We start from the raw sequence: 25,649 nt of genomic DNA on the forward strand, positions 1-25,649 counted from the left end.
ATTACAAGACATGTGTTTCATTGGCAACACATTTTCATCTAAGTGAGCCTCTGGTTTGAGTTTCTATATGGCAAAAGAGCCAAAATGAAATGAAGCTCGTCGAACACCCTTATCTTGTGACTGAGTACTGCAAATATATGGACTTCGTAGACCATCATTAGTAGCTTCTGCAGAACATGCGATCGCAGTTCATGAGAAAAAATGATACTGACAAATTTTCATTAGAATTGTTGACGTGGCTGAGGTACATACATACAACAACGTATCTCAGGAGACGAGAAAATTAAGGATACTTGAAGATGCATTCCCACATCTTATCTGAAAATCGGGCAGAATGAAAGACGAATTAGCAGACCAGTACCATCGTAGACCTTCAGGAAGTAAGCTCTGGACACTGTGAGTCAGTATGGGAGGGGTCTCGTTATTGGAAAAAATTTGGTAGTAAGAGTGATGTAACTTCATGAACTCTTTGTTTTCCTAAATTTCATAATCAACTAGACTTCCCAACTAATTGGTTTGGTTGTAACTGTGCCATCTAACTAGCTACCAATTTCTATGAATATATGTTTCCAACCCTTAGATCGATAGTTATTAGATTCAATATTTTTAATAAGTGTAATTCATTGACCTTGTAGGTATTAATCACTAACTTTAGAACATAATTATAATTACAATTTTTCATCAAGTGTGTAACTGATGTGACTCAATTTAGAGGCTAACTAAAATCTGTCATTAATAATTTCTCAAAATCTTTCAAGGGTACTGAATTCATTTTGTAATTTGAGCACTTAGATAAATCTTTCCCACTTCGAAATTTAGTGTTTTGTTCTTGATTTTCTTTCCTTAAGTATAAAGCGGAACGGAAATAGTGAAACAGGAAATAAAGTTGAACAAAGATTGTTTTCTTTATAGGACACCACAGGCACCCAGCATCCTATTTACAGGACAGTGATTATTTTTATTTCTGTCAGAGAAAATACATTTAAATTTCAGCTAAATGTTATTTTAAACCTTTTAAACATTTATTAAAAACTTTTAAAGACATTCACACCAAAATAAATTCGGACGCTACGGGTTAAAGAATCACTTGTTAACCTCCATGGTACTCGAGGAAACTGCAGAGGGTAAATACTGTGGGGGAAGGAAGAGACTGGAACACAAACAAGTGAGGACGTAGGGTGCAAGTACTCTTTTGAAATGAAGAGATGGGAGCAGGAGCGGAATTGCCGGCGGCCCACATGAAAACAGTCAGGAGAATGATGGCTCAAAAAAATACATGCCGTAGTAAAGAGGAAGGGGCCGCGCTCAGGGAGCTATGTTTGATTATTTCAGCGTGCAACAGGACGTACTACGGCGACGTGGGCCGCACGTACGAGTTGGAGGTACGACGACCGCGGGAAGACCGCCTGCCCTTTCTCTGTCACCTCAACTTCACGGCCGCCGGCGGTGACTATGGGGACATTGTGCAGGTGAGCACAGCGGATTGGCTTCACAGATATACCATGACCTACTCTCTTACTGTTTTTGTGCAATCTCTTTTTGCCGTTTGTATGAACAATACGTGATAGACTTCAGACGACATAAGTCCTGCCTTGTACATTCATCTCACTCTCAAGCTAATCGGGAAATACAGCGTGTAAATTAAATAGCGTCCATATTGAAATATTCTGCAAGCTCACCTTACCTTAATGTAGGTAAAGTAGAAATTACCAAGAAATATGTTGACGTCGAGATACATACGTTTCTCTGACAAGTTGGCAGTGTTACGGTGCATGGAAGTGTGACTTCTTGATTTTGAAGATGTAAACTGTCTGTGTTTTAGGACTGAATTTAGTGGACGTTACAATCCCATAGAAATGACCCTGATAAAAATTCGCCCTTTTTCTCAATGAGTGTTGACCTACAGTAATACTAATACAGTGCTGTCTGACTTCATTTAACAAAAATTTAACACAGACGAACTTACGTCACCAAAAAGTTAAATCAGGTATATATATTATTTAAGTGGGCTTAGCGAGATAGTCTCTTATCAAAAAACTAAGAATTGATGATACAAAATTCCTATATTCCATCTCATATACAGAAAAATGCACTGCAAACAGAAAGACTATTCAAAACATAATATTGTGATTAATACATATGAAAGAAGTTATCTAAAAATAATGAACTCATTCACATCAAGATAGAAAGTCCAATTTAAAATTCATAAAGAAAATGTGCCAATAGGACTGATACATAATGCAGTTAATAACATCGACTATTTCACTGAACAAAAATTAATTACGCTTCTGCAAACAGTAAATTTTTCGTAAAAATGACTCACTAACGAACTGCTACCAGATAGATGAGATAGTCAGACACACTGCTATTGCTTCGTTCGAAATTAACGATTTTTAGTCCAACATCCATGTGGATGAAACCATTTTATGATTCAAAATATTCTCCTCACCCACAAAACATTATCATAGGCTGCAATAATGGAACGTATTTATTTCTTAATATGAGTATGTATGTGTTTTAAACCGGGTACCTAGAAACAACGGAGAGGCTTCGTCCAGCCGTAGCCCTCAGTGGTTCACAACACCACAACAGGCCACAGCAGTCCACCCACACCCACCACCGCCCCACACCGAACCCAGAATTATTGTGTGGTTCGGTCCCCAGTGGGCCCTTCGGGAATTTCTCATACCAGACGAGTGTAACCCCAAATGTTTGCTTGGTAGAGTAATTATTGTGTAGGCGTACGTGGAGACAGTGTTTGAGCAGCAATCGCCGACACAGTGCAACTGAGGCGGAATAAGGGGAACCAGCCCTCATTCGCCGAGTCTGATGTAAAACTGCCATAAAACCATCCACTGGCTGGCTGGAACACCGGACCTCGTCACTAATACGCCGGGCAGATTCGTGCCGGGTACCGGCGCGCCTTCCCGCTCGGGAAGCAGCGCGTTAGACTGCGCGGCTTTCTGGTTCTTAATATTAGTACTTCGTTATAACTACCTTTCCTGCAGTAAAATTTTTTTATGGAGATGGAAGGACTAGACATAGTCTCTGTACTAGCTGGCACTGCTGCCAATGTACTTATCAGTCACTTTGAAAACCAGTTTTCTGTAACCACTCATAATAGACATAGAAAGTGACGTATGGCAAAATAAATTTGAACATAGGATTAAACAGCTAATCTGTTGCAAATAATTGTTTGGTACACTGCCTTAAGTTTCGACATCTGCTAACAGTGTCTTCATCTGAATGAAATTTCGAAGTCCATAAAATGAAATTGCGAGGAAGCAACGCTCAGAATTTAGAGCAATCATCCCTAAGTAAAAAATTAAATAAAATACGTTCCAGCATTTGCCTAATATGTATGATGTTGGTGCTACGTAGGCACACGAGGCAGAGGCTGGAACGTGTTGTATTTTATTATTGACTTGAGCATAATTGCTCTAAATTCTGAGCATTGCTTCCTCTCAATGTAATTTTACGGTTTTCAAAAGTTCATTCTGACGAGGACACAGTTAGTAGGTGTCGAAACCTAGGTCAATGTACCAGTTATTTGGAGCCGGTTGGCTGTATAATCCTATGTTCAAACTAGCATACGGTTGCTGAGAAACAGTCATGTTTAAAACTGTAGAAAATAAATGTTGACATTGGATGATAGTAATCTGTTAGCTCATATGTGAATGATGTTCATCCTAATGCTCACTTTGTTGTGGAGCTCAGGCAAATGCGTCCATTAATTTTCTCGATTATGCATTACTAAGTAAATCAGAGGCTTTATTTTGGTATTTATCGTGGGCCTAAAGCGTATGATGTTCTTAGTTCACAAAATTTTTGACACCCAGCGCAACAAAAGAAATCTTTTACGAAGCAATGATAAACAGAATACTTAAACTACGCCTTAATAAAACAGAAAAAAATGAATGTTCTAAACCATAATGCTTCCAAACAAGGCTGTCAATTTTCCATAGATAATTGGGTATATAATTCTAAACTCTTGATCTTGCAAAATAAAGGCAACGAATTTAGTGACAATGATGCAGAAAGGTTAGAATTCATTTCAGTTTTTCTGTTCCGCAGATTTAATGATAGGATCGCCTTTAGCACCAATAACACTCCAGTCAGCTACTTGTTCACAACTTCAAAACCAAAAAAACTAATTTACAGCTGCAGGCATTTATGAAATTTTCTGCACAGATTGCAAAACCTTTTACATTGGCCAAGCAGGCATAAACCTTAACTCAACGAGCATACAGCAGTAGGGACGAAAATTGTAGAATACCATTGCCTCTCAACTAATTTCAAAACGATACAGTGTCACTAAAATTGCCAATATTCTCCCTGATATCATAAAATGCAGAAAAGATCCAATAAGATCACCTATCAGGAGACTGAATTTACAGTCTTGTTCACTATATTAAGAACGATATTCTTAACTATAATAAAGCATAAAAACATTGTTGTGATTGATACCGTCTAGCTTATGATTGATGTATCGCAGTGTTATTAATTTCACCGATATTACATTTCAGTACATAGTATGGTAGGCCTATTTGTTCTAACTAACAAACCACGTTCAGTTTCTCATGCCTGCATTTCGTTGTAACGTCGTGTTTGTGCGCAGAGATGCTCTTTGCTGCTTCCAGTTATTTGTCATATTGGTTTCGTTCATCGCAGGGTCTCTGAGCATCATTCTAATAAAATTTTGGTCTGTATTTTGTTTTACCTCTGAAGCTCTTCACCGCCTCTGCCAACTTACCTACCTGCCCGCCGGCCGGAGTGGTGGAGCGGTTCTAGGCGCTTCAGTCTGGAACCGCACGACCGCTACGTTCGCAGGTTCGAATCCTGCCTCGGACGGCAGGTTAGTTAGGTTTAACTAGTTTTAAGTTCTAGGGGACTGATGACCTCAGATGTTAAATCCCATAATGCTCAGAGCCATTTGAACCATTTGAACTTACCTGCCCCCTGCAGGCCGTCTCTGTAACTTATTCTTCCCTTCGTATGTTTCACCTCCGGGAATGTACCAGCTATCGTTCTGCCTTCTCCCAGGACGTCCTACACGTAAGTTCATGTGAAATATGTCAATTTCCTAGACTGTATACGACTTTGCAAATACTTGACCACTATGGTGTTTTTAAGATATTTGATGACGATAATAATAGAAGCTCGAGAAATGAATTAAAAATTTGTGCAACAGCTGGGACTTGAACAAAGGTGTCTTTGCTTGCAGGTTGTTTTTCATCGTCAATTATTTTACAAGAAACGAATCCAATTTAATGTCAGACAAGTTCGTAGTATATTATTTATTGCACTGTGTGAACAAGTTGTTTTGAATTACATTTGTCGTTTATGATGGCTATTGCTACATCTTCTTCATTTGATAAGTCTGTCGCACACTATGCAGATACGACTGAATTATGGCCCTGAGGACCAAGTACACGTACGGTTTTTAAAATAAAAAGAAAAGTGCAATTGATGGAGGCATTTTATTGAAAACCGTAATTAATCTTTCGTGTGCCACGTGGTGGCTAAGCCTCGGTAAGACAAGGACTTAGTTTACGAGGTATTCCTGAAACCGATAGAAGCGCTAAGAAATTTAGGCAAATGAAGAACTTGTTTACTCTGACCAGTTGCAAATCAATTACGGCGTACAGAGAGTATGAGATCTGTCCCACATTAATAAGAACTGTAAGTCCTAAATTTTTTACTCATACGGCTCAACACAGACAAGAAGCCCTCGCCTCAATTAGGTTCGTCAAGTAAGCTCAAAAAAATGTTGAAATGTGTGTGAAATCTTACGGGATTTAACTTCTAAGGTCATCAGTCCCTAAGCTTACACACTACTTTACCTAAATTATCATAAGGACTAACACACACATCCATGCCCGAGGGAGGACTCGAAACTCCGCCGGGATCAGCTGCACAGTCCATGACTGCAGCGCCTTAGACCGCTTTTTTCTTTTAAGTCTCAGTTTGTTCGCTTTGGTTCGTTGTATCTGATTTTTTTTAATCTCATTTTTTTCGTTATAGTTCTTTTCAATTGTTCGTGGCGGACGTCACCTGACGCCCGTTGTAGTTCGTTATTGATCCATTCACTCAGTTTTTTTATTGCAGAGGGCAGTCAACCCTCTGACCGAACACGCTGAGCTACCGTGCCGGCGAGCGCTCGACTAATCCCGCGCGGTGCCAAGTAAGCATTTGCAGCAAATATTACCTTTCTTTCCGGAGCTCCTCACGCATACAAACCCTAGCTGCAATCTACATCTTTGTCAATACAATCCAGAGCAACCATCGAAGCACGCACAAGAACCGAACTGTCAGGAGCAAGAACAGAGTAGGATTCTCCATTCCTGTTTTTTTTTTTAAAAAAAAAGAGAGAAAAAGAAAAACAATCCACGCTGTCTACCTAGCCACCTCTATTTCTCAATGTTGAGCCACCGCTCGCCCCAAAGACAGCAGTTGAGACAAACCAGGACAGATGAGGCAGGAGAAATTACGCAGACATTGACTAGTGGGAACAGATATAACAACAAAGGCTGACTGATCGTGAGAAACACATGCGTAAATATTGATAACGTGGAAGTAGCAACAGGCAACCTGCAATACTTTGTAACACATATTTTGTTAGTTTGTCAGTCTGTCGACATCAGTATATCTGTTAGTAATGTCTTCTTGACCTACTCGCTTGTAAAAGTAGCTTACAAAACAATTTTTATACATGTAAGACCATTGTTTCTCTCACTGTGTTGTATTGTCGATTGAGTGGATAGTCTTTTGGATCTCTGGAAACGAAACTACTGAAATATAAAAGGCAAAAATAAAGACAGCTGACCAGAATATGTGGAGCTATTGACATGGAATCATTATTCGCTTCTAGCGTGTAACGTATCTCCCTCTGATGACTTCATCACTAATGAAATCTTAATACGGAAACATAATATTTTGCTTCCAAAGACAGAAGGAAGCACAAGGTCAACAGAAAAGGGGAAGTGTTAAGGCACCAAATGTTGATAAAAACTTCACTTACGTGAAAGCAACTTTAGTGTTTAATGTGTTTCAACTCACAGCAATAAAATCTCGCTTCTGTATGTCTACAATAAAATCAATCGTCATATTTCACTTTATTTAATTTTATGCATAATCACACAGAGTAATAACCGTAACTGATTTTGGTCGAATGTGGGGTATCTACACACTGTATACGTCGTAAGTCACAACTTTTGAATTATTTTTCGCTATTTCTTTATTATTCGCTAATTACTATTCCTTCTTCTATGATATTGGGGAGCGGTGGAGTAAAATTAACGAATAAAGAAACATAAAGGAAAAGTTGTCGTACATACGTTTCTTTGAAGAACAACATACAACATCTCAAGACAATGTCTTACGTTTCATTAGTGGAAAATTTCATTAAGTGTTTATATTTCATTAAATATTGAATTCTATATGATGAGTCATTACTTTCAAAAAAGCAGTTCGGCAAATACACCCCAGGTGGGATCAACATTTCCCAGTTACGGCTGATATTTGTGTGACGAAAGTAGTATGAAGTAAGTACATTGATAGCCGAATGATTTGAATCACACACAGCAAGCAAAAATAGTGAAACCCTCTAGTCTAAATATAAATGTCATGTTTAAATATCACATAGGGGTTATAATGTATCAACTCTACCACTTTTATGCCGAATAAGGACATAAGCTGGAAATTTAGAACGTGCCAAAAATACACAAAGAACATTACAAAGGCTGAGGTTTGCAAGCTGAAATACCTGTCAGTAAACAATATACACCAAGAAAACGAACATTAGATTTAACTGTTAGGACTTTTTGCGTTGACTGCTGTTGTTGTTGTTGTGGTCTTCAGTCCTGAGACTGGTATGATGCAGCTCTCCATGCTACTCTATCCTGTGCAAGCTTTTTCATCTCCCAGTACCTACTGCAACCTACATCCTTCTGAATCTGCTTAGTGTATTCATCTCTTGGTCTCCCTCTACGATTTTTACCCTCCACGCTGCCCTCCAATACTAAATTGGTGATCTCTTGATGCCTCAGAACATGTCCTACCAACCGATCCCTTCTTCTGGTCAAGTTGTGCCACAAACTTCTCTTCTCCCCAATCCTATTCAATACTTCCTCATTAGTTATGTGATCTACCCATCTAATCTTCAGCATTCTTCTGTAGCACCACATTTCGAAAGCTTCTATTCTCTTCTTGTCCAAACTATTTATCGTCCATGTTTCACTTCCATACATGGCTACACTCCATACGAATACTTTCAGAAATGACTTCCTGACACTTAAATCAATACTGGATGTTAACAAATTTCTCTTCTTCAGAAACGCTTTCCATGCCATTGCCAGCCTACATTTTAAATCCTCTCTACTTCGACCATCATCAGTTATTTTGCTCCCCAAATAGCAAAACTCCTTTACTACTTTAAGTGCCTCATTTCCTAATCTAATTCCCTCAGCATCACCCGACTTAATTAGACTACATTCCATTATCCTTGTTTTGCTTTTGTTGATGTTCATCTTATATCCTCCTTTCAAGACACTGTCCATTCCATTCAACTGCTCTTCCAAGTCCTGTGCTGTCTCTGACAGAATTACAATGTCATCGGCGAACCTCAAAGTTTTTATTTCTTCTCCATGAATTTTAATACCTACTCCGAATTTTTCTTTTGTTTCCTTTACTGCTTGCTCAATATAAAGATTGAACAACATCGGGGAGAGGCTACAACCCTGTCTTACTCCCTTCCCAACAACTGCTTCCCTTTCATGTCCCTCGATTCTTATAACTGCCATCTGGTTTCTGTACAAATTGTAAATAGCCTTTCGCTCCCTGTATTTTACCCCTGCCACCTTTAGAATTTGAATGAGAGTATTCCAGTCAACATTGTCAAAAGCTTTCTCTAAGTCTACAAATGCTAGAAACGTAGGTTTGCCTTTCCTTAATCTTTCTTCTAAGATAAGTCGTAAGGTCAGTATTGCCTCACGTGTTCCAGTGTTTCTATGGAATCCAAACTGACCTTCCCCGAGGTTGGCTTCTACTAGTTTTTCCATTCGTCTGTAAAGAATTCGTGTTAGTATTTTGCAGCTGTGACTTATTAAGCTGATAGTTCGGTAATTTTCACATCTGTCAACACCTGCTTTCTTTGGGATTGGAATTATTATATTCTTCTTGAAGTCTGAGGGTATTTCGCCTGTTTCATACATCTTGCTCACCAGATGGTAGTGTTTTGTCAGGACTGGCTCTCCCACGGACGTCAGTAGTTCCAATGGAATATTGTCTACTCCGGGGGCCTTGTTTCGACTCTGGTCTTTCAGTGCTCTGTCAAACTCTTCACGCAGTATCGTATCTCCTATTTCATCTTCATCTACATCCTCTTCCATTTCCATAATATTGTCCTCAAGTACATCGCCCTTGTATAGACCCTCTATATACTCCTTCCACCTTTCTGCTTTCCCTTCTTTGCTTAGAACTGGGTTTCCATCTGAGCTCTTGATATTCATACAAGTGTTTCTCCTTTCTCCAAAGGTCTCTTTAATTTTCCTGTAGGCGGTATCTATCTTACCCCTAGTGAGGTAGGCCTCTACATCCTTACATTTGTCCTCTAGCCATCCCTGCTTAGCCATTTTGCGCTTGCTGTCGATCTCATTTTTGAGACGTTTGTATTCCTTTTTGCCTGTTTCACTTACTGCATTTTTATATTTTCTCCTTGCATCAATCAAATTCAATTTTTCTTCTGTTACCCAAGGATTTCTACTAGCCCTCGTCTTTTTACCTACTTGATCCTCTGCTGCCTTCACTACTTCATCCCTCAAAGCTACCCATTCTTCTTCTACTGTATTTATTTCCCCCATTCCTGTCAATTGCTCCCTTATGCTCTCCCTGAATCTCTGTACAACCTCTGGTTCTTTTAGTTTATCCAGGTCCCATCTCCTTAAATTCCCACCTTTTTGCAGTTTCTTCAGTTTTAATCTACAGGTCATAACCAATAGATTGTGGTCAGAGTCCACATCTGCCCCTGGAAATGTCTTACAATTTAAAACCTGGTTCCTAAATCTCTGTCTTACCATTATATAATGTATCTGATACCTTTTAGTATCTCCAGGGTTCTTCCATGTATACAACCTTCTTTCATGATTCTTAAACCAAGTGTTAGCTATGATTATGTTGTGCTCTGTGCAAAATTCTACCAGGCGGCTTCCTCTTTCATTTCTGTCCCCCAATCCATATTTACCTACTATGTTTCCTTCTCTCCCTTTTCCTACACTCGAATTCCAGTCACCCATGACTATTAAATTTTCGTCTCCCTTCACAATCTGAATAATTTCTTTTATTTCATCATACATTTCTTCAATTTCTTCGTCATCTGCAGAGCTAGTTGGCATATAAACTTGTACTACTGTAGTAAGTGTGGGCTTCGTATCTATCTTGGCCACAATAATGCGTTCACTATGCTGTTTGTAGTAGCTTACCCGCATTCCTATTTTCCTATTCATTATTAAACCTACTCCTGCATTACCCCTATTTGATTTTGTGTTTATAACCCTGTAGTCACCTAACCAGAAGTCTTGTTCCTCCTGCCACCGAACTTCACTAATTCCCACTATATCTAACTTCAACCTATCCATTTCCCTTTTTAAATTTTCTAACCTACCTGCCCGATTAAGGGATCTGACATTCCACGCTCCGATCCGTAGAACGCCAGTTTTCTTTCTCCTGATAACGACATCCTCTTGAGTAGTCCCCGCCCGGAGATCCGAATGGGGGACTATTTTACCTCCGGAATATTTTACCCAAGAGGACGCCATTATCATGTAATCATACAGTAAAGCTGCATGCCCTCGGGAAAAATTACGGCTGTAGTTTCCCCTTGCTTTCAGCCGTTCGCAGTACCAGCACAGCAAGGCCGTTTTGGTTATTGTTACAAGGCCAGATCAGTCAATCAGCCAGACTGTTGCCCTTGCAACTACTGAAAAGGCTGCTGCCCCTCTTCAGGAACCACACGTTTGTCTGGCCTCTCAACAGATACCCCTCCGTTGTGGTTGCACCTACGGTACGGCAATCTGTATCGCTGAGGCACGCAAGCCTCCCCACCAACGGCAAGGTCCATGGTTCATGGGGGGGGAGGTGACTGCTGTAAGTAAACAAAAAAAAAATAAAATAAAATAAACGGTCGAGGTTAGAATGAATAACTAGGAAAATCAAAACTTTGTGACACACAGAAAATGCGAAGACGACGGCTTTTAAGAAATCAAAATTTAAAAAAAATGGTTCAATGGCTCTGAGCACTATGGGACAATATCTGAGGTCATCAGTCCCCTAGAACTTAGAACTACTTAAACCTAACTAACCTTAGGACATCACACACATCCATGCCCGAGACAGGATTAGAACCTGCTACCGTAGCAGTCGCGCGGTTCTGGACTGAAGCGCCTAGAAACGCTCGGCCACCGCGGCCGGCTCAATATACAAGAGGAGGCTTGCGTCCACGTGATGTAGACTCCCAGTGGAACAGACATTCATTTAAAAAGCCAACGCAGCGTCAATTAATATTATTCTTAGTTATGGGAGGAATGACAATTATAATGTGCATTACTGATCTAAATGCGATGAGCATAAGTGATTAAGAACATTCAAAAATTATTCTTTATGTGATCTCACATTAGTTCACTGAAAGTTCTGTGGGAAGATCACCGAATTAAATGAAAATGTCCTAAACGGAGGATGTACAGGAAGAAGACTGTTGGAAACGTTTACCACAATCTGAAAGTTAAATGACGTGTTGCTCAGCTACGAGTGCTAAGAAAGACTTTGACAGGGAAGACAGAGAATGCAGTATCTACTCCGACATATTGCACTTGCTACGTAAAGCACGCAAAGAACAGACAGAGTTTAAAAAGTCAGTGTCCAATTTGCTGAAAGACATAACTAAACAGGTAGAAAAAATATGTCAAAGATTCTTCGTTAATACGTTGACTTCCTTTAATTACAAAAACTTTCGACTTCTTTGTCCTTTTCTTGACCTAATATTTCATCTCCGCTACACCACACCTAATCAATAATTTGTTTTCAAATTCTACTCGCTGTTCTATTTAACTTCCAACGCAATACGAACTATTCTTGGATACTGCAGCACTAACCTACCTCCGTTATTAGTAATAATAAACCTTACAGATCTCTTCCGTCACCTATTCCTCCTAGAAAAGCTCCCTTTCATATTATGATTTGGATTTAAATTTTACTCAAACCCAAATGACGTCACCTCGTTCTGTAACATCACTTCATTAGCTTTAGCTAAGCAATATTTGATGTTCGAGTTATTCGATACTTCATAAATTTTTAGGATTTTATTTTTCTAATTTTTGTGTCAATTTGTTATACCACCTCCATATTAGCAATATTTTAGGATACCAAAGCACCGTTTGAGTATCCAGCTACTCAGGGAAGAGAACTAAAACCTCTTTTTCAAGTTAATGTACTTCGTTGAACCTGTTTGAATACTGACTACACTTGTTTCTGTTTGGGTGATCATGTGTAAGGCGAAGTATACAGATCCAAACATTTTCATAAATTTGTGTACGGATGAAGTAGAGCTGAAGGAAACTTGACGTCAATAGGATTCTTTTTCCTAATTTCCGCTCTCAGGCAGCTTTCTTTTCCCTGTTATTGACAGTTTTTGCTAACGACTGTGTCAACACGTTTTCTTGGGAGCACAAACATTTAGCAATCTGCAGTTCGTTTTTTCTCAAACCAAGGTCACGAAAGAAACTACGAGGTCTCAAGTGGAGAGATTCCATCTCCGAATGATATTCCATCTAAGCAATAATCGTGTCTCTGTCAATGGTCGAACGGCATAAAAGCCCTTCAGCTCATGAAAGGGCTCGACTGCCTCCAACGGCGATTTAATCGATTCTCTCAATCTTCCAGCTCAATAAAGAGAATTCCCCTTCGTTAGTCGTCTTTCTAGAAATAGTCTGCGCAGCCTTCCATTCTCTATTCAGCCCTGTCCTATTCATACCGAAATGAGTTTTCTCAGGCACCTGGAGTTCCTCACGATGCGCCCATTTTTCTTTTGAGCAGCGAATGGCACCTGCCACTGAAGTATGCCTTACGTTGTTATACTCTTCATACTGGCTGTCACCAGGACCATTAGTGCAGCTCAATTAATTTCCGTCACTAAGGCATTTTTGAGAGAAATTTTTACAGAGTAAAGGAATTAAATTACTATTCTTTTGGTTTTAGATACTTGATCAAGAATGACTCTTTTTAACCTGGTAGGAAGCAGGCACACTTGTTTGTAACTTTACGTTAATGATGATCTCGGTTCTGATCTATCAAAACACAAGAAATTTTTATTGACTGACGTACCCTGTTCAAACGGTTTTGTGCGAGTAAGGTGGAAACATATGATGCTTCACCCAGTCTCCCCAAAAATAGTCTCACAACTGCGTTTTAGTGAAAATAGTAATCTAATTACCGTGAAACTAACATATCACACTTGAAGAAGAAATTTACCAGTCCCGCATGTGGTGTAAATGGATAGTCTTTCCTATAAAAGAACGCATTTATACTGTACACTTGTCGTGATTTCATCTCTTGTGGTAAACGTCTCCAATGTCTATTGCATGTGATACCTGGAAACTAGAAAACACATTTCGTTTTCCACTGACTGTCGAATATTTTTAGCCCTGAATGGATTTATGAATATGTCATCAATTTTAGTCCTAATTAATTATGAATACTTGTAAATTTCAAATGTAAGAGCGCAACGTAAAAATAAATCTAAAACTAAAATTTCTTTGAATAAATCGTGACTGACAGAAACACGTCAATTGGTCACAGATGAGAGCGTGATGAAAAGTAATCCCTCCTAATTTTCTATCTGAAAACTCTTGAAACTTTTTCAATAAAGCAAATGTTATTAACGTTAATAGCCTTTATTCTTCATGTCCAAATATTACTTGTCCTCTGCCACTAGAGAGCTTCGAATTGTAGCGTTTCTCATGGCGGTGTTTAACGCAACTACGCAGGTGCGTGAGAAACACCGTATCGAGTTTCGAGCTCTAAGAGTTCATCCACACATGGAGCTCCTCTACTTCAGCACGATAATGCCACCACACGCTATCGCTGCAATATCTACAACCATCCGACGCCTTGGGGTCACTGTAATTAATGGTAAAATGACTTGGACCAATCTGATTATCATCTTTTCCCATAAGTTAAAGAACACATTCGATGACAGCACTTTGAAAGCGATGAAGCGGTACAAGTATAGGTAAGCCAGTGGCACCATCAAATCTTCTATAATGACGGTATCAACGAACTGGTCTAACGGTAGGAGAAATGCGTTCGTTGAGAGATAAATATTTAGATGCGAATTACAAAGATGTAGAATGTTAATAATGCCTGTTTTTTAAGAGTTTTCACACAAAAAATGCGGAGGCATTACTTTTAAGAGTGGCCCTTGTAGATGTATGATAGGACATCTAATTCGATTAATTAATTGTTCTAAGGCAGGTGAAATACACTAAACAGAAATATGATCTATGGACAGCGTAAGGAAAAGGCTTTGAAACACAGCTACTGAGATCAGCTGAGGTTAGCGCGTGACAAAAGTACGTGAGTTTATCTGTACAGCCCCAGTAACACGGCCAGCTGCAGCAGACTATCAAAGGCCTGCGTGCACTCCCACTCCGCCAAAAGAAAGTGATGTTTTCCTTTGTTTTTAACTCTCTATAGCTCCCAATAGCACCAAGGAAGTATGGAAGTTACTTCCTGAAGCCTTAACAGATTTCCTAACATCCTGCTACTTCATGTTGTCAGTGTTTTCCACACATTTCTTTCCTCGCCGATTAGTCGGAGAACCTCACCATTTTCTACCTTATAGTGACACCTCATTTTCAACATTCTTCTGTAGCACCATGTCTCAAATACTTCGATTCTCGTCTTTTCCGGGTTTCCCACAGTCAATATTTAGTTACTATTTAATGCTGCGCTCCAGACGTACATTCTCAGAAATTTTTTCCTCAGATTAAGACATGCGTTTGATGCTAGTAGACTTCTCTTGGCCAGGAATTCCCTTTTTCCTGTGCTATTCTGCTGCTGATGTAGCCGTTGCTCCATACGTCGTCAGTTACTTTGCTGCCTAGGTATCAGAATTCAACAAATTTACCTGCTTCGTGACCACAGATCCAGACGTTAAGTTTCTTGTCACTCTCAGTTGTGCTAAATATCATTACCTTCGACTTTCTTAGACTCACTCCCAAACGATATTCTGTAATCATTAGGTTGATCACTCCATTCAGCAGGTCCTGTAATTCTTCCTTACTCTCACTGCGGATAGCAGTGGTACCAGCAAATCTTATCACTGATATCCTTTCACCTTGAATTTCAAATCCACTCTTGAACTTTCCTTTGATTTCCTTCATTGCTTCTATGTTTTCGTTGAACAGTACTGTTGAGAGACTACATCCCTGTCTTACTCCTTTTTAATCCAAGTACTTCGTTCTTGACCTAGCTCTTGTTGTTCCCTCTTGGCTTTTGTACATATTGTGTATGTATATGTAAATCATTTGATACTGTCGAATACTTTTTCAGGTCGAAAAACCCTATGAAAATTTATTGATTTTTCTACAGTCTAGCTTCCATTATCAATAGCAATCTCAGAAGTGTCGCTCTCTTACCCTTACCTTTCCTAAAGGGCCGGCCGAAGTTGCCGTGCGGTTAAAGGCGCTGCAGTCTGGAACCGCAAGACCGCTACGGTCGCAGGTTCGAATCCTGCCTCGGGCATGGATGTTTGTGATGTCCTTAGGTTAGTTAGGTTTAACTAGTTCTAAGTTCTAGGGGACTAATGACCTCAGCAGTTGAGTTCCATAGTGCTCAGAGCCATTTGAACCATTTTTTCCTAAAGGAAAAATGACCGCCATCTAACACATCCTCAATTTTCTTTTCCGTTCTTCTGTTTATTATTCTTGTCAGCGATTAGGGTGCATGTACTGTCAACCATGTCGGTTCTTGGTATCTCCTTGTGTTCATGTTTTTGCGGAAGACAGACGGTATATCGCTAGCCTCATACATTCGACACACCAACGTGAATAATCGTTTTGTTGCCACTTCCTCCAATTATTTTAGAAATTGTGAAGGAATGTTATCTATCCCTTCTACCTTAATCATCTTAAGCCTTCCAAAGCTCTTTTAAATTCTAGTCCCTCCTGTATGGTCTATGTCGACTCCTGTTTCTTCTTCTCTCACGTCATCAGACACATCCCCCTTCTCATAGAGGCTTTCGATGTGTTCTTTCCACCACTGCTTTCTCTCTCTTCTGCATTTAAAAGGACTATTACTATTGCAATTTCAATTTCACCGAAGATAGTTTAGACTTTTCAGTCTTTCCGACGGTCGTTTCAGTTTCGGTTTGTTCATATTTTTGGAGCACACGTTTCGCCGTAGCTTCCTTGCACTTCCTATTTATTTTATTCCTAAGTCCTTTACTTATATGTTCTTAGACTTCCAAGAACATTTCTGTACTTCCTTCTTTCATCGATCAACAGAAGTATTTCTTCTTTTACCCTTGGTTTCTCGCAGTTACTTTGTTTGTACTAGTGTTTTCTTTGCAATTTCTGTGATTACTCATTTTAGAAACGTCCGTTCCTCTCAAATGGACCGCCCACTAAGTTATTCGTTATTGCAGTAGCGATAACCGCTCAGTACAGCCCCACCTCTTGTGACTCTTGAATAGAGTATTTGCTGTCAGTAGCTGAAATTTCTTTCTTTCTCCTCTCCCGTTTCTGCTACTAAGACCGTATTCCTCCGCAATCCTTTCTTCTACTCTTTCATCTACAACCACATTCCAATCCCCCATTACTATTACAGTTCGCCGAATCCGTGACTAAAGTTCTTCCCATTATTTCAGCAAATAATTCATTTAGTTGCATCCTCCCCCTACCTTGTACAACTAAGGTAGTCTCTGATGACCAAAATGTTAATGAGAGTCTGACTGCAACTCTTCTTATTTCTTGTTTCTCTTAGGGGAAGTAAATGTAATGTCTGAAACGATATTAAAAGAAATAGATCTGGAAGCAATATTAATTTTTGACGACAGGGCAGTAAGTGACTTCTTTCGATGGTCATGAATTTTGTTAACTGTCTTTCAACGACATATAGAAATTTGTGACTGAATTCAGTCGTGTACACGAGCACTGAAAATTTCGCGTACACACAATTTAGGTGTGACTCGTACAAATAAGATTGCTCAAAGATACTACCGTGTCAAGCGCTCCTTTTTTATACTTGACCCTATAAAGACTACTATTTCTGTAATAAACTAAGAACAGTTATTTTGTATTGCTTTATTGAATTCAAAGGAAATTCAGATTACAGTATTTACGTGTATACCCAAGACTGCATCTGCACGTATTTGTAGAACTCAGACTTTGTTTTCAGAAATTTCGACATGGCATAACATCTAAACCTTTCAGTCTGTTTTGAAAGGTAGAATAGCATGGTGTTTTACCCATCTCCCCAAAAGTAATCTCACCCCTGTGTTTTAGTGAAAGTTCTGAATTAACTACTATGTATTTAGGAAAATAGGAGAAAAACCTAAATTATACAACCCATGTATAGTATAAATAGATAGTATTAATTCATATAAGAATGCATTTATATTGTACGTCTGTAGTGATTTTATTTCTATTGGTAAAGGTTCCTGAAGTCTATTGCTTGTGATACTAGGAACTAGAAAAAACATTTGACTTTCCATTCAGTGGCGAATATCCCCCCGTCCCCTCCTGGCCGCTCCCCCCCTCACCAGAGTGGGTTTGCGAAATTGAAATCAATTCTAGGCCAATCAGTTATGAGACCCTGTAAACTGCAAACGTAAGGGCGGACGATAACGCTAAATCTAAAATTAAAATTTTTTTAAATTAATCCTTACTTACTGAAACATGTTATTCGCCCGAATATGAGGGCGTGCTGAAAAGTAATTCCTCCGAATTTTTTTATTCGAAGTCTCCTACACATTTCAAATAAAACGTTAATATTCTACATGTTTATTCTTCATGTCCACAAAATTGCAGTCACTAGAGGGCTCGGAATTGTAGCGGTTAACATGACAGAATGTAACCTAGTTATGTCAGTGTGACAGAAACAGAGTGTTCTAACCGAGTTTCGAATCGAAAGAGTTCGCCCCCACGGAAGACCCTCTACTTCAGCATGACAATGCCAGACCCCAAGCGAGCACCGAAACATTTGCGGCGATCCGACGTCTTGAGTTGACTGTCATCGATCATCCTCCATACAGCCAGACTTGGCTCCCTCTGACTTCCGTCTGTTTCCAAAACTTAATTGGCACTTTTAAAGGACTTCACTTTGATAGTGTTGAAGCGGGAAAGGCGTAGATGTGATTATGGCTCCGTCAAAAATGTCAAATGTTCTGCAGTGAAGGTATCGACACGCTGGTCTCACATTGAGAGAAATTTGTCAGTCACCAGGGTGACTATGTTGGCAAGTAGATATATAGACATGAAGAAGTAGAATGATAATAACGTCTGTTTCATTCAAAAAAACTTTCAGAGTTTTCAAATAAAAAATTCGGAGGCATTATTTTTCACCACTCCCTCGTACATGTGAGATCTAACACAATAATTGGCAATAATCTGAAAAGGTTGAACATTTTAGTTCCCCAGAACTGCTGTGTTGCATATAATTATCTTAACTACCAGTTGTAAACGAAATTAAGTGCAAGAAATAGAAATATAAGCTACACAGTACTTAAAGAAAAAGCAGAAATTGTGTAAAACCTTTTAGTCTCAAAATAAAATACGAATATGAGGCATGGGTGACTGCATGAATAGAGGAACCAACACTGGATAATCCTCGAAAATAGTGAGTAGACATTGTTTAATTGATTTTAATCCACCTGTGCACAATAGTTATTGTAGTTTCAGAAATCAAAATACGTATTGTTGCGTAACTTTCTTTTATCTCTGTGTATTGACCTTATAGATGCTTTAAAGGGACGCGCCTCTGAATGGGCAGCATTTTTATTATTACCTTCACCACTATATTGCAACTGATCTATAAATGAGAGATAGCTCTAAATTCTTACACCCTATTAGAGTCATTAGTCAAAGCATTTCCCAAAAAAATCATTGAGATGTTATAGTATTTTGTTACTGACAACAATATTTATAACAGTATACAAAACGGAACACTATTTCACTGCAGTACCGTTTATTTTGAAACCACTTAGGTGTTTTATGCCTCCAATTTCCTTCCCTCATGCTGATCTGTGAAAAAGACAAGTAACTTATTTTACTACTACAAAAATATTTAAAAATGTAGCTCAAATATCACCGACATCATCATGTTATAAATTTTTCAGGAAGTAGTAGAAAATGGAAGTACAGGAAGTCATTTTATATATCTGTACCAATTTTTGTCAGTTTAACTTCAGTAATTTAGGAGAAAAGTGTATCTGAATGATGAAAATTCAGTTTTTTGGTAAATCGCAAAACAAGGTTTACAAATTTATTAACTTACCACTATGCTCGTTTAGAACATTCTAGCTGCAAACTCCGGTTGTCCTCCAGTTTCTTTATCCGCCATACTCTTTCTCTTCATTCTTTTCTTTATCCTTGACTCCTTGGTAGCAGCTTCTGCAGCTGTTTCTGCTTCGGTTACCCCCCGCTTATCAGTAGCAGTTAGAGCTGAAATCATATTCCTTCTTCATAAGATTGATCCTTGAAATTGCACCATCATTGAATGTTATTATTGCATCCATTACTCCAATTTTCAGTACTGTCAGCCCAACAAATACAGTTTTGGGTATTCTCTCCCATATACAGCTGATGAAGCTTTCATTTGCATTCGTAGAGAGATCATGCATACATATTTGCTAATTAAATTTTTATTTGCCAGATCCCTATACATAGGCCTTATTGCCTCCATTATAGCAAGTGGTAAGGAATGCTTGTGGGTATATAGTGTGCCTGTGACATTGCTCAACCAGTACTTGCAGCACAAATCTTTCCCTTTCGGATACAAACCATGCTGTGGAGTTTCATCTGTTGACACTCTGTGAAATCATGTTGCCCAAACAGCTAGTCTCATGTTCTCCAAATCTCCCACATTTCTCCTTATTGCTAGTCCCTAATATTGAGTCAAAGAATCAATTTCACTTTTTGTAAGATGGCCTGGACCACCTATGTGTTTTGCGTCTGAGCGTTTTTTCCCCTGAAGTCACTACATTATTTTCTCAGCCGAGCTCCCATTCTTTCTAGTACATGCCCAGCACATTCAAGCTTCTCTATCAGAGTGTCCCCATATGGTCTGTCATTAACAACAATAGTGTGTCCTTTACAGTCTCCATCCCCAAGGTAGCCTACATACCCAACACCACGACTGACCTCTGATATTCTAAAAATGTTTAAAACTCCTATCGTTTCCGTCTTTCCACTGAGGCCATCAAAGTTCTTTGTACAAACATGGATGCCAATAACTTTACTTAAACAATCCTCGCAGTTCTTTTGCTATACATCGATAGTATAGTATCTCACCTGTTTTCATAAACATGGCAGTTAAAACCCCATACAGAGAAGTATGACCTCTCTTCTGCCAAGATCTATCAAATGCTACTACAATGTCTGTATTCTCAGACAAGGCTACTGCTTCTTCTTCTGCTCTTTTCATTAAATGTTCACTTACATCACATAAAGCATTAGTATTAATTTACTGTATCTGTCAAACCTCAGTGGAGGTGGAGGCAAATCCACCACTGCACAGAAAGTCTGGGCAGCTCTCCTCCCCCTTCCAATACCTCGCATTGCATAAGCAAACTGAATAATTACACTGTAATGTCGACTATCAGTTACTGGCGGTGTCATAATATCAATGTGCATCCTACACGAGTTACAGGAAATCACTAACCAACTTGAAAGACCCTTCGTTGCTGAAATGTTCTCAGAAACGTCAATACTATCTTCACAATTGCAGTACTTATATCTCAAAGCACTCTTTAAAAGTCTTGAAAGCATATTTAGGTTCACAATAACATATCCGTTGTTACTGCTGCTCCCAATACAACTAGTCTTGTTGTTATTACCTTCAGAAAGCGAAAGTTTACGTCGAGATACACTGGCTGTGGGCACAATTTCCGTGAGCGACTTTTGAAGCAACTGACGTGTATTATTCGGTTATGTTTGTAACTGGTTGCCGAGAAACTTTGTTTTGGGGCTATATTTCTTTAGTCTCGGCATTTGTAGCACAGGAAACACACACACACACGAACAAAGCATCACACAATAACTACAAAACCACACGCGTATGATATTCAGAAATCATACATTCTCAGATCTTTCTTTACATTCGAACGCTAGCCTTATAGACATGCTTGTACTTTGGTTCTGGGAATCAGTGCCTTCTATAATACACCTGTGTTAAAGATCCATAATTAACGACGGAAGAAACGGAAGAACAAAATAATACATAACGTATTCAGACGCACTTCAAACTGACAGATTGGTGTAGCCCCTGTACAACATTACGTTCAACCTCAATTTTAGAATGAACGGAAAATGATAATGCCTATAAAGTAGACATTTTTGAAATCTGCATGAAAAGCTCTTTTCTATACACCAAGAATATTTTTTTTCAAATTTTTGTTCATTTTCACGTGCATGTCCCCTTAAGACAGAAGTAAATTGGTTTTTGTTGGAAGAAAACTGCATATTAATCCATTTTTAACTCTGAATATCTGTTTATTTTAAATTTTTATGAAATTATACTGTAAAATACATTGTTAATGGTCCAGATACAGCTAGGTTTGTTTTTCTTCTCAAGTGCTGTTTGTGCATATTCCTTTTAGACCAAGCAGTTTTTCTCAAAATATTTTAGTCTCTTAAAAAATCGTAACTCATTACTAGTATTTTAATTTTTACTTCGATTACTAATATAGTATAAAATCAACTGTAGGTTAATAGAGACGATCGTCTCAACGTATTTATATAATAAGGTGCTTTGGCATGAGGTAGACGAACTTTGAAAGACTATAGGCCATAAACAGAGCAGCAATATTAAGGGATGTCTTGTTTTAAGGTGCGTGAAATGTTTTATCATGCGAGGAGCAGGAATTGGAAAGGTGGCACGGATGAAATGTAACAAGTCACCCAGAAACGACATCATTTAACAACTGTAAGAAATTATTTTTCTTTCACATTTAAAGACATGGAACTTAATATTTTCAAAGGAATGTAAGGAAAGAGGTAAAAGATTTAATCGAGAAACTTTCAGCGAGGTTTCACAGAGTTATATTACGTAAAGTTTCTATCTCAAACAAATCGAATAACAGCCAAAGATATTTCACTTAACACGTATTTCATAGAAGAATTCATCAGTCAACACTTAACATCTATCAACACGTCAACTTACAGCTGCATCCCCAGAAAATTACAACAAGCAGTGGACACTTATAAAGTAATATGGAATATATTATTCCAGAGAGATATTAGCTCAAATCTTTAAGTTGGATCCGAATGACTCAAGCTAGTTCTATAAGAGAATGTAGAAAGTATAAACAATTACGCCCAAAATGCTTCAAATAAAACAAGAAGTGGTAAAATTATTACAAAAAGAAATTACACAAGGTGACCACAAGAAATGTTTCATGAATTGCAGACTGGGCTCACATCCAACAGACAGGAATTAATACGACAAAAATAGACAGCAACATTTAGAAGTGAAAGTCAGCCAAACAGAAACCGGCGAACCACTTGTTTAAAAACGGGTTTAGCTAAAATGGAACACAAATAATATAAAGGACTTTCTGGCACAGTGGATGTGTCCGAATTACAATTCACGCTACCTACACATTATGAGGTCACCAACCAAGTCCAACCATCGCCGGTGCCATCGGCTCTGTGATCACACTTTCCACATGAATCCTATAGCAAGAAACATCAGATCGATATCCACGCCCGTCTCCCACCAAATCAGGGCGACTTTCTTCTAGGGCATTTGATTTGGTATAGTGGACAATAATCATACATACACTCTAAATGATATTGAGTAACACTCACGAGGCTTCTACTGAAACAACAGGCAGTAAAATTAGTACACAGAAAATGCTCGTAGTGTCCGTGTTCACACAACTGGCAGCACTTGTCCTTGGACGACTATCCTGCAGTTATTGGTGAAAAACGAGTGAGAGCGAGCTAACTCGCATTTCCGTTAACTCGGCAGGGTAGAGAGCAACACGGCCGCTGGCGGGGTGCAAAGGAGGCGGTTGCTTAATTAGATAGGCAAACAGATTACCAGTTTCTCGTGAAAAGCAGCCAAAGTTGCAAGATTCAGTTTTGTTGGGTTACCTAAACGCACTTCCAAATAACTGAAAATGGGTTCAGGTAAGCCGAAACTTCATAACACAACGTGCTGTCTCGTTACTAACCCAGCATGCTGGAAATCCACAGAGAAATTACATTACGCTTTCGATATCATGTCGAAGCCTTGCACGGACTGACATGCTTAAGGCATCCTTATTAATTACTCAACTTCAAGCACAGTAGCAGACTCTTCACAAGCTGCGAAGTACTTTTATCCCTTTAGCAATTTCACATGTAAGAATCAAGACAAAGTAAAAAATAAGAAGTACTTAAGCTTGGTGACATGATCACGTTTCACGTAGGCAATGGAAGACATGTTCGTCGTGTCTATGAGCATCAGTTTCTTGACACTAGACGTACACAGTTCCGGTACCGGTACGCTTGCTGAATGGAGAGAAAATGGAGAGAGCGTTTAGTTACCTTCTTGTAGTGCTTCCTGGGTCATTTTAAGGATGGAAACCGGCTAGGATTCAACCTAGTCATGTAATTTGCTACATTGCCTACAAATTTCGGGGATTTACTCAAATGATTGGACTCTACCTGAATACCAGTTCATACTTCCTGTAGGCTTTTGTTAGTCACCTATGATTGGTTGATGACAATGAAACTGTCATCACCACCTGCATCAGCAACAATTTGTTCTTCCCTAAAAAGAGAACAATAGTTAACCATCCACTTTTTTTACAATCCAAATCTGGCTTGTAATGTAGCAGCGAATGCAATATTCTGACTCTAAGCTTTCTAGGTACATGATCTTGCAGTTTGCGTATTTACTTTACTATGAGGGGTGTTCAACAAGTAACGCAACAAATATTTTTTTCTGAAAACAGGTTTGTTCTATTCAAGACTGCAATACACCATATTATTCCTCATATTTCGGGTACAAAAGCCTAGTTTTCAACACTGTTTCCTTTCAATGAGAGGGCTTTAAGCCACCTTCCTGAGACGGCCTGTATGCCCGCGTGATACCAGTCTACTGGTCGATGTGAGGGCCAACGTCTTGCTCCATCAGTAGCCTCCCGTATCAACCACTTACTGCTTCCCAGCGGGTGCATCCTTCATTGGACCAAACAGATGGAGGTTGCGACATACAGGCTGTAGGGTGAGGAAGGAGAGTCCAATGAAGTTTTATGAACTCCGCTCGGGTGCGCAGAATTGTGTGAGGCCTTGCATTGTTAGTGTCCACGATTTACTGAGGGTAGCAGAATACACTTCAGAGTAGATCGTTGCACCATGAGGGAGGACATCAGAATATTCGCTTCTGAGTTCCAGAAGGTCGTGCCCATGACTCTGCCGGCTGGGAATGCAGCTTCGAACATTTTCTTCGAAGGAGTGGTGGTGTGGTGCGCCACTCCATGGGTTGCCGGTATAATTCCGGTTTCAAGTGACGAACCCAAACTGACGGACTAGTGTGTCAGCACTACCAACGGAGACTTCCACCTGAGCAGTGACCGAGCGGGATGGCGCAGTAGTTAACACACTGGACTCACATTCGGGGGGATGACGTTTCAAACCCGCGTCCAGCCATCCAGATTTAGGTTTTCGCGCCATTCCTCTAGATTGCTCGAAGCAAATGCCGGGATGGTTCCCTTGAAAGGGCATGGCCGACTTTCTTCGCCATCCTAGACACAAACAGAGCTTACACTTCGTCTCTAATGATCTCCATGTCGACGAGTCGTTAATCTCAACCTTCCTTCCTTCCTTCTTTGAGCTAAGATCCATCGATCACCTGAAGTGAGAGTGTCTCCACGTTCCAACACCGCAGGAGTCACAGCTGTGTGTGGCCGTCGGGCATGCGGAAGATGGGACAGGTTTGCGCGACCCTGTTGCGATAATGACAAACGACTCACCCAACGACTCACCGTGCTTTTCTTCACTACCAAGTCTCCCTAGACATTGTGCAAGTGTCTATGAATATCTGCGGTGCTTCGGTATTCCGCCAAATGAAACTCAATGACTGTCTCTACTTAGAAAGCAGCTCTGTTGTGTCCGCCCCCCGGTAGCTGAGTGGTCAGCTCAACAGAATGTCAGTCCTAAGGGCCCGGGTTCGATTGCAGGCTGGGTCGAAGATTTTCTCCGCTCAGGGACTGGGTGTTGGGTATTTTAAGCTTCATCATACCATCCCTATCGACACGCAAGTAGCCGAAGTGGCGTCAAATCGAAAGACTTGCACCCGACCAACGGTCTACCCGATGGGAGGCCATAGTCACACGACATTTACACTTATTTACCTCTGTTGTGCTTCCCATTTTGAAGCGTACGTGATCC

General features: G+C 39.6%; 1 protein-coding gene across 1 annotated transcript in view; it reads left to right on the forward strand.

Moving 5' to 3' along the window:
• Nucleotides 1-25,649, forward strand: part of LOC124733414 — a 90,775-nt gene that overhangs the window by 36,172 nt on the left and 28,954 nt on the right. Inside the window, exon 2 of the mRNA XM_047248525.1 lies at nt 1,333-1,469. Within this exon, the coding sequence (XP_047104481.1) occupies nt 1,333-1,469 (137 nt within the window). The remainder of the gene's footprint in view (nt 1-1,332; nt 1,470-25,649) is intronic.

Source organism: Schistocerca piceifrons, chromosome 1, assembly GCF_021461385.2.
Source record: "Schistocerca piceifrons isolate TAMUIC-IGC-003096 chromosome 1, iqSchPice1.1, whole genome shotgun sequence".
NCBI lineage: Eukaryota > Metazoa > Arthropoda > Insecta > Orthoptera > Acrididae > Schistocerca > Schistocerca piceifrons.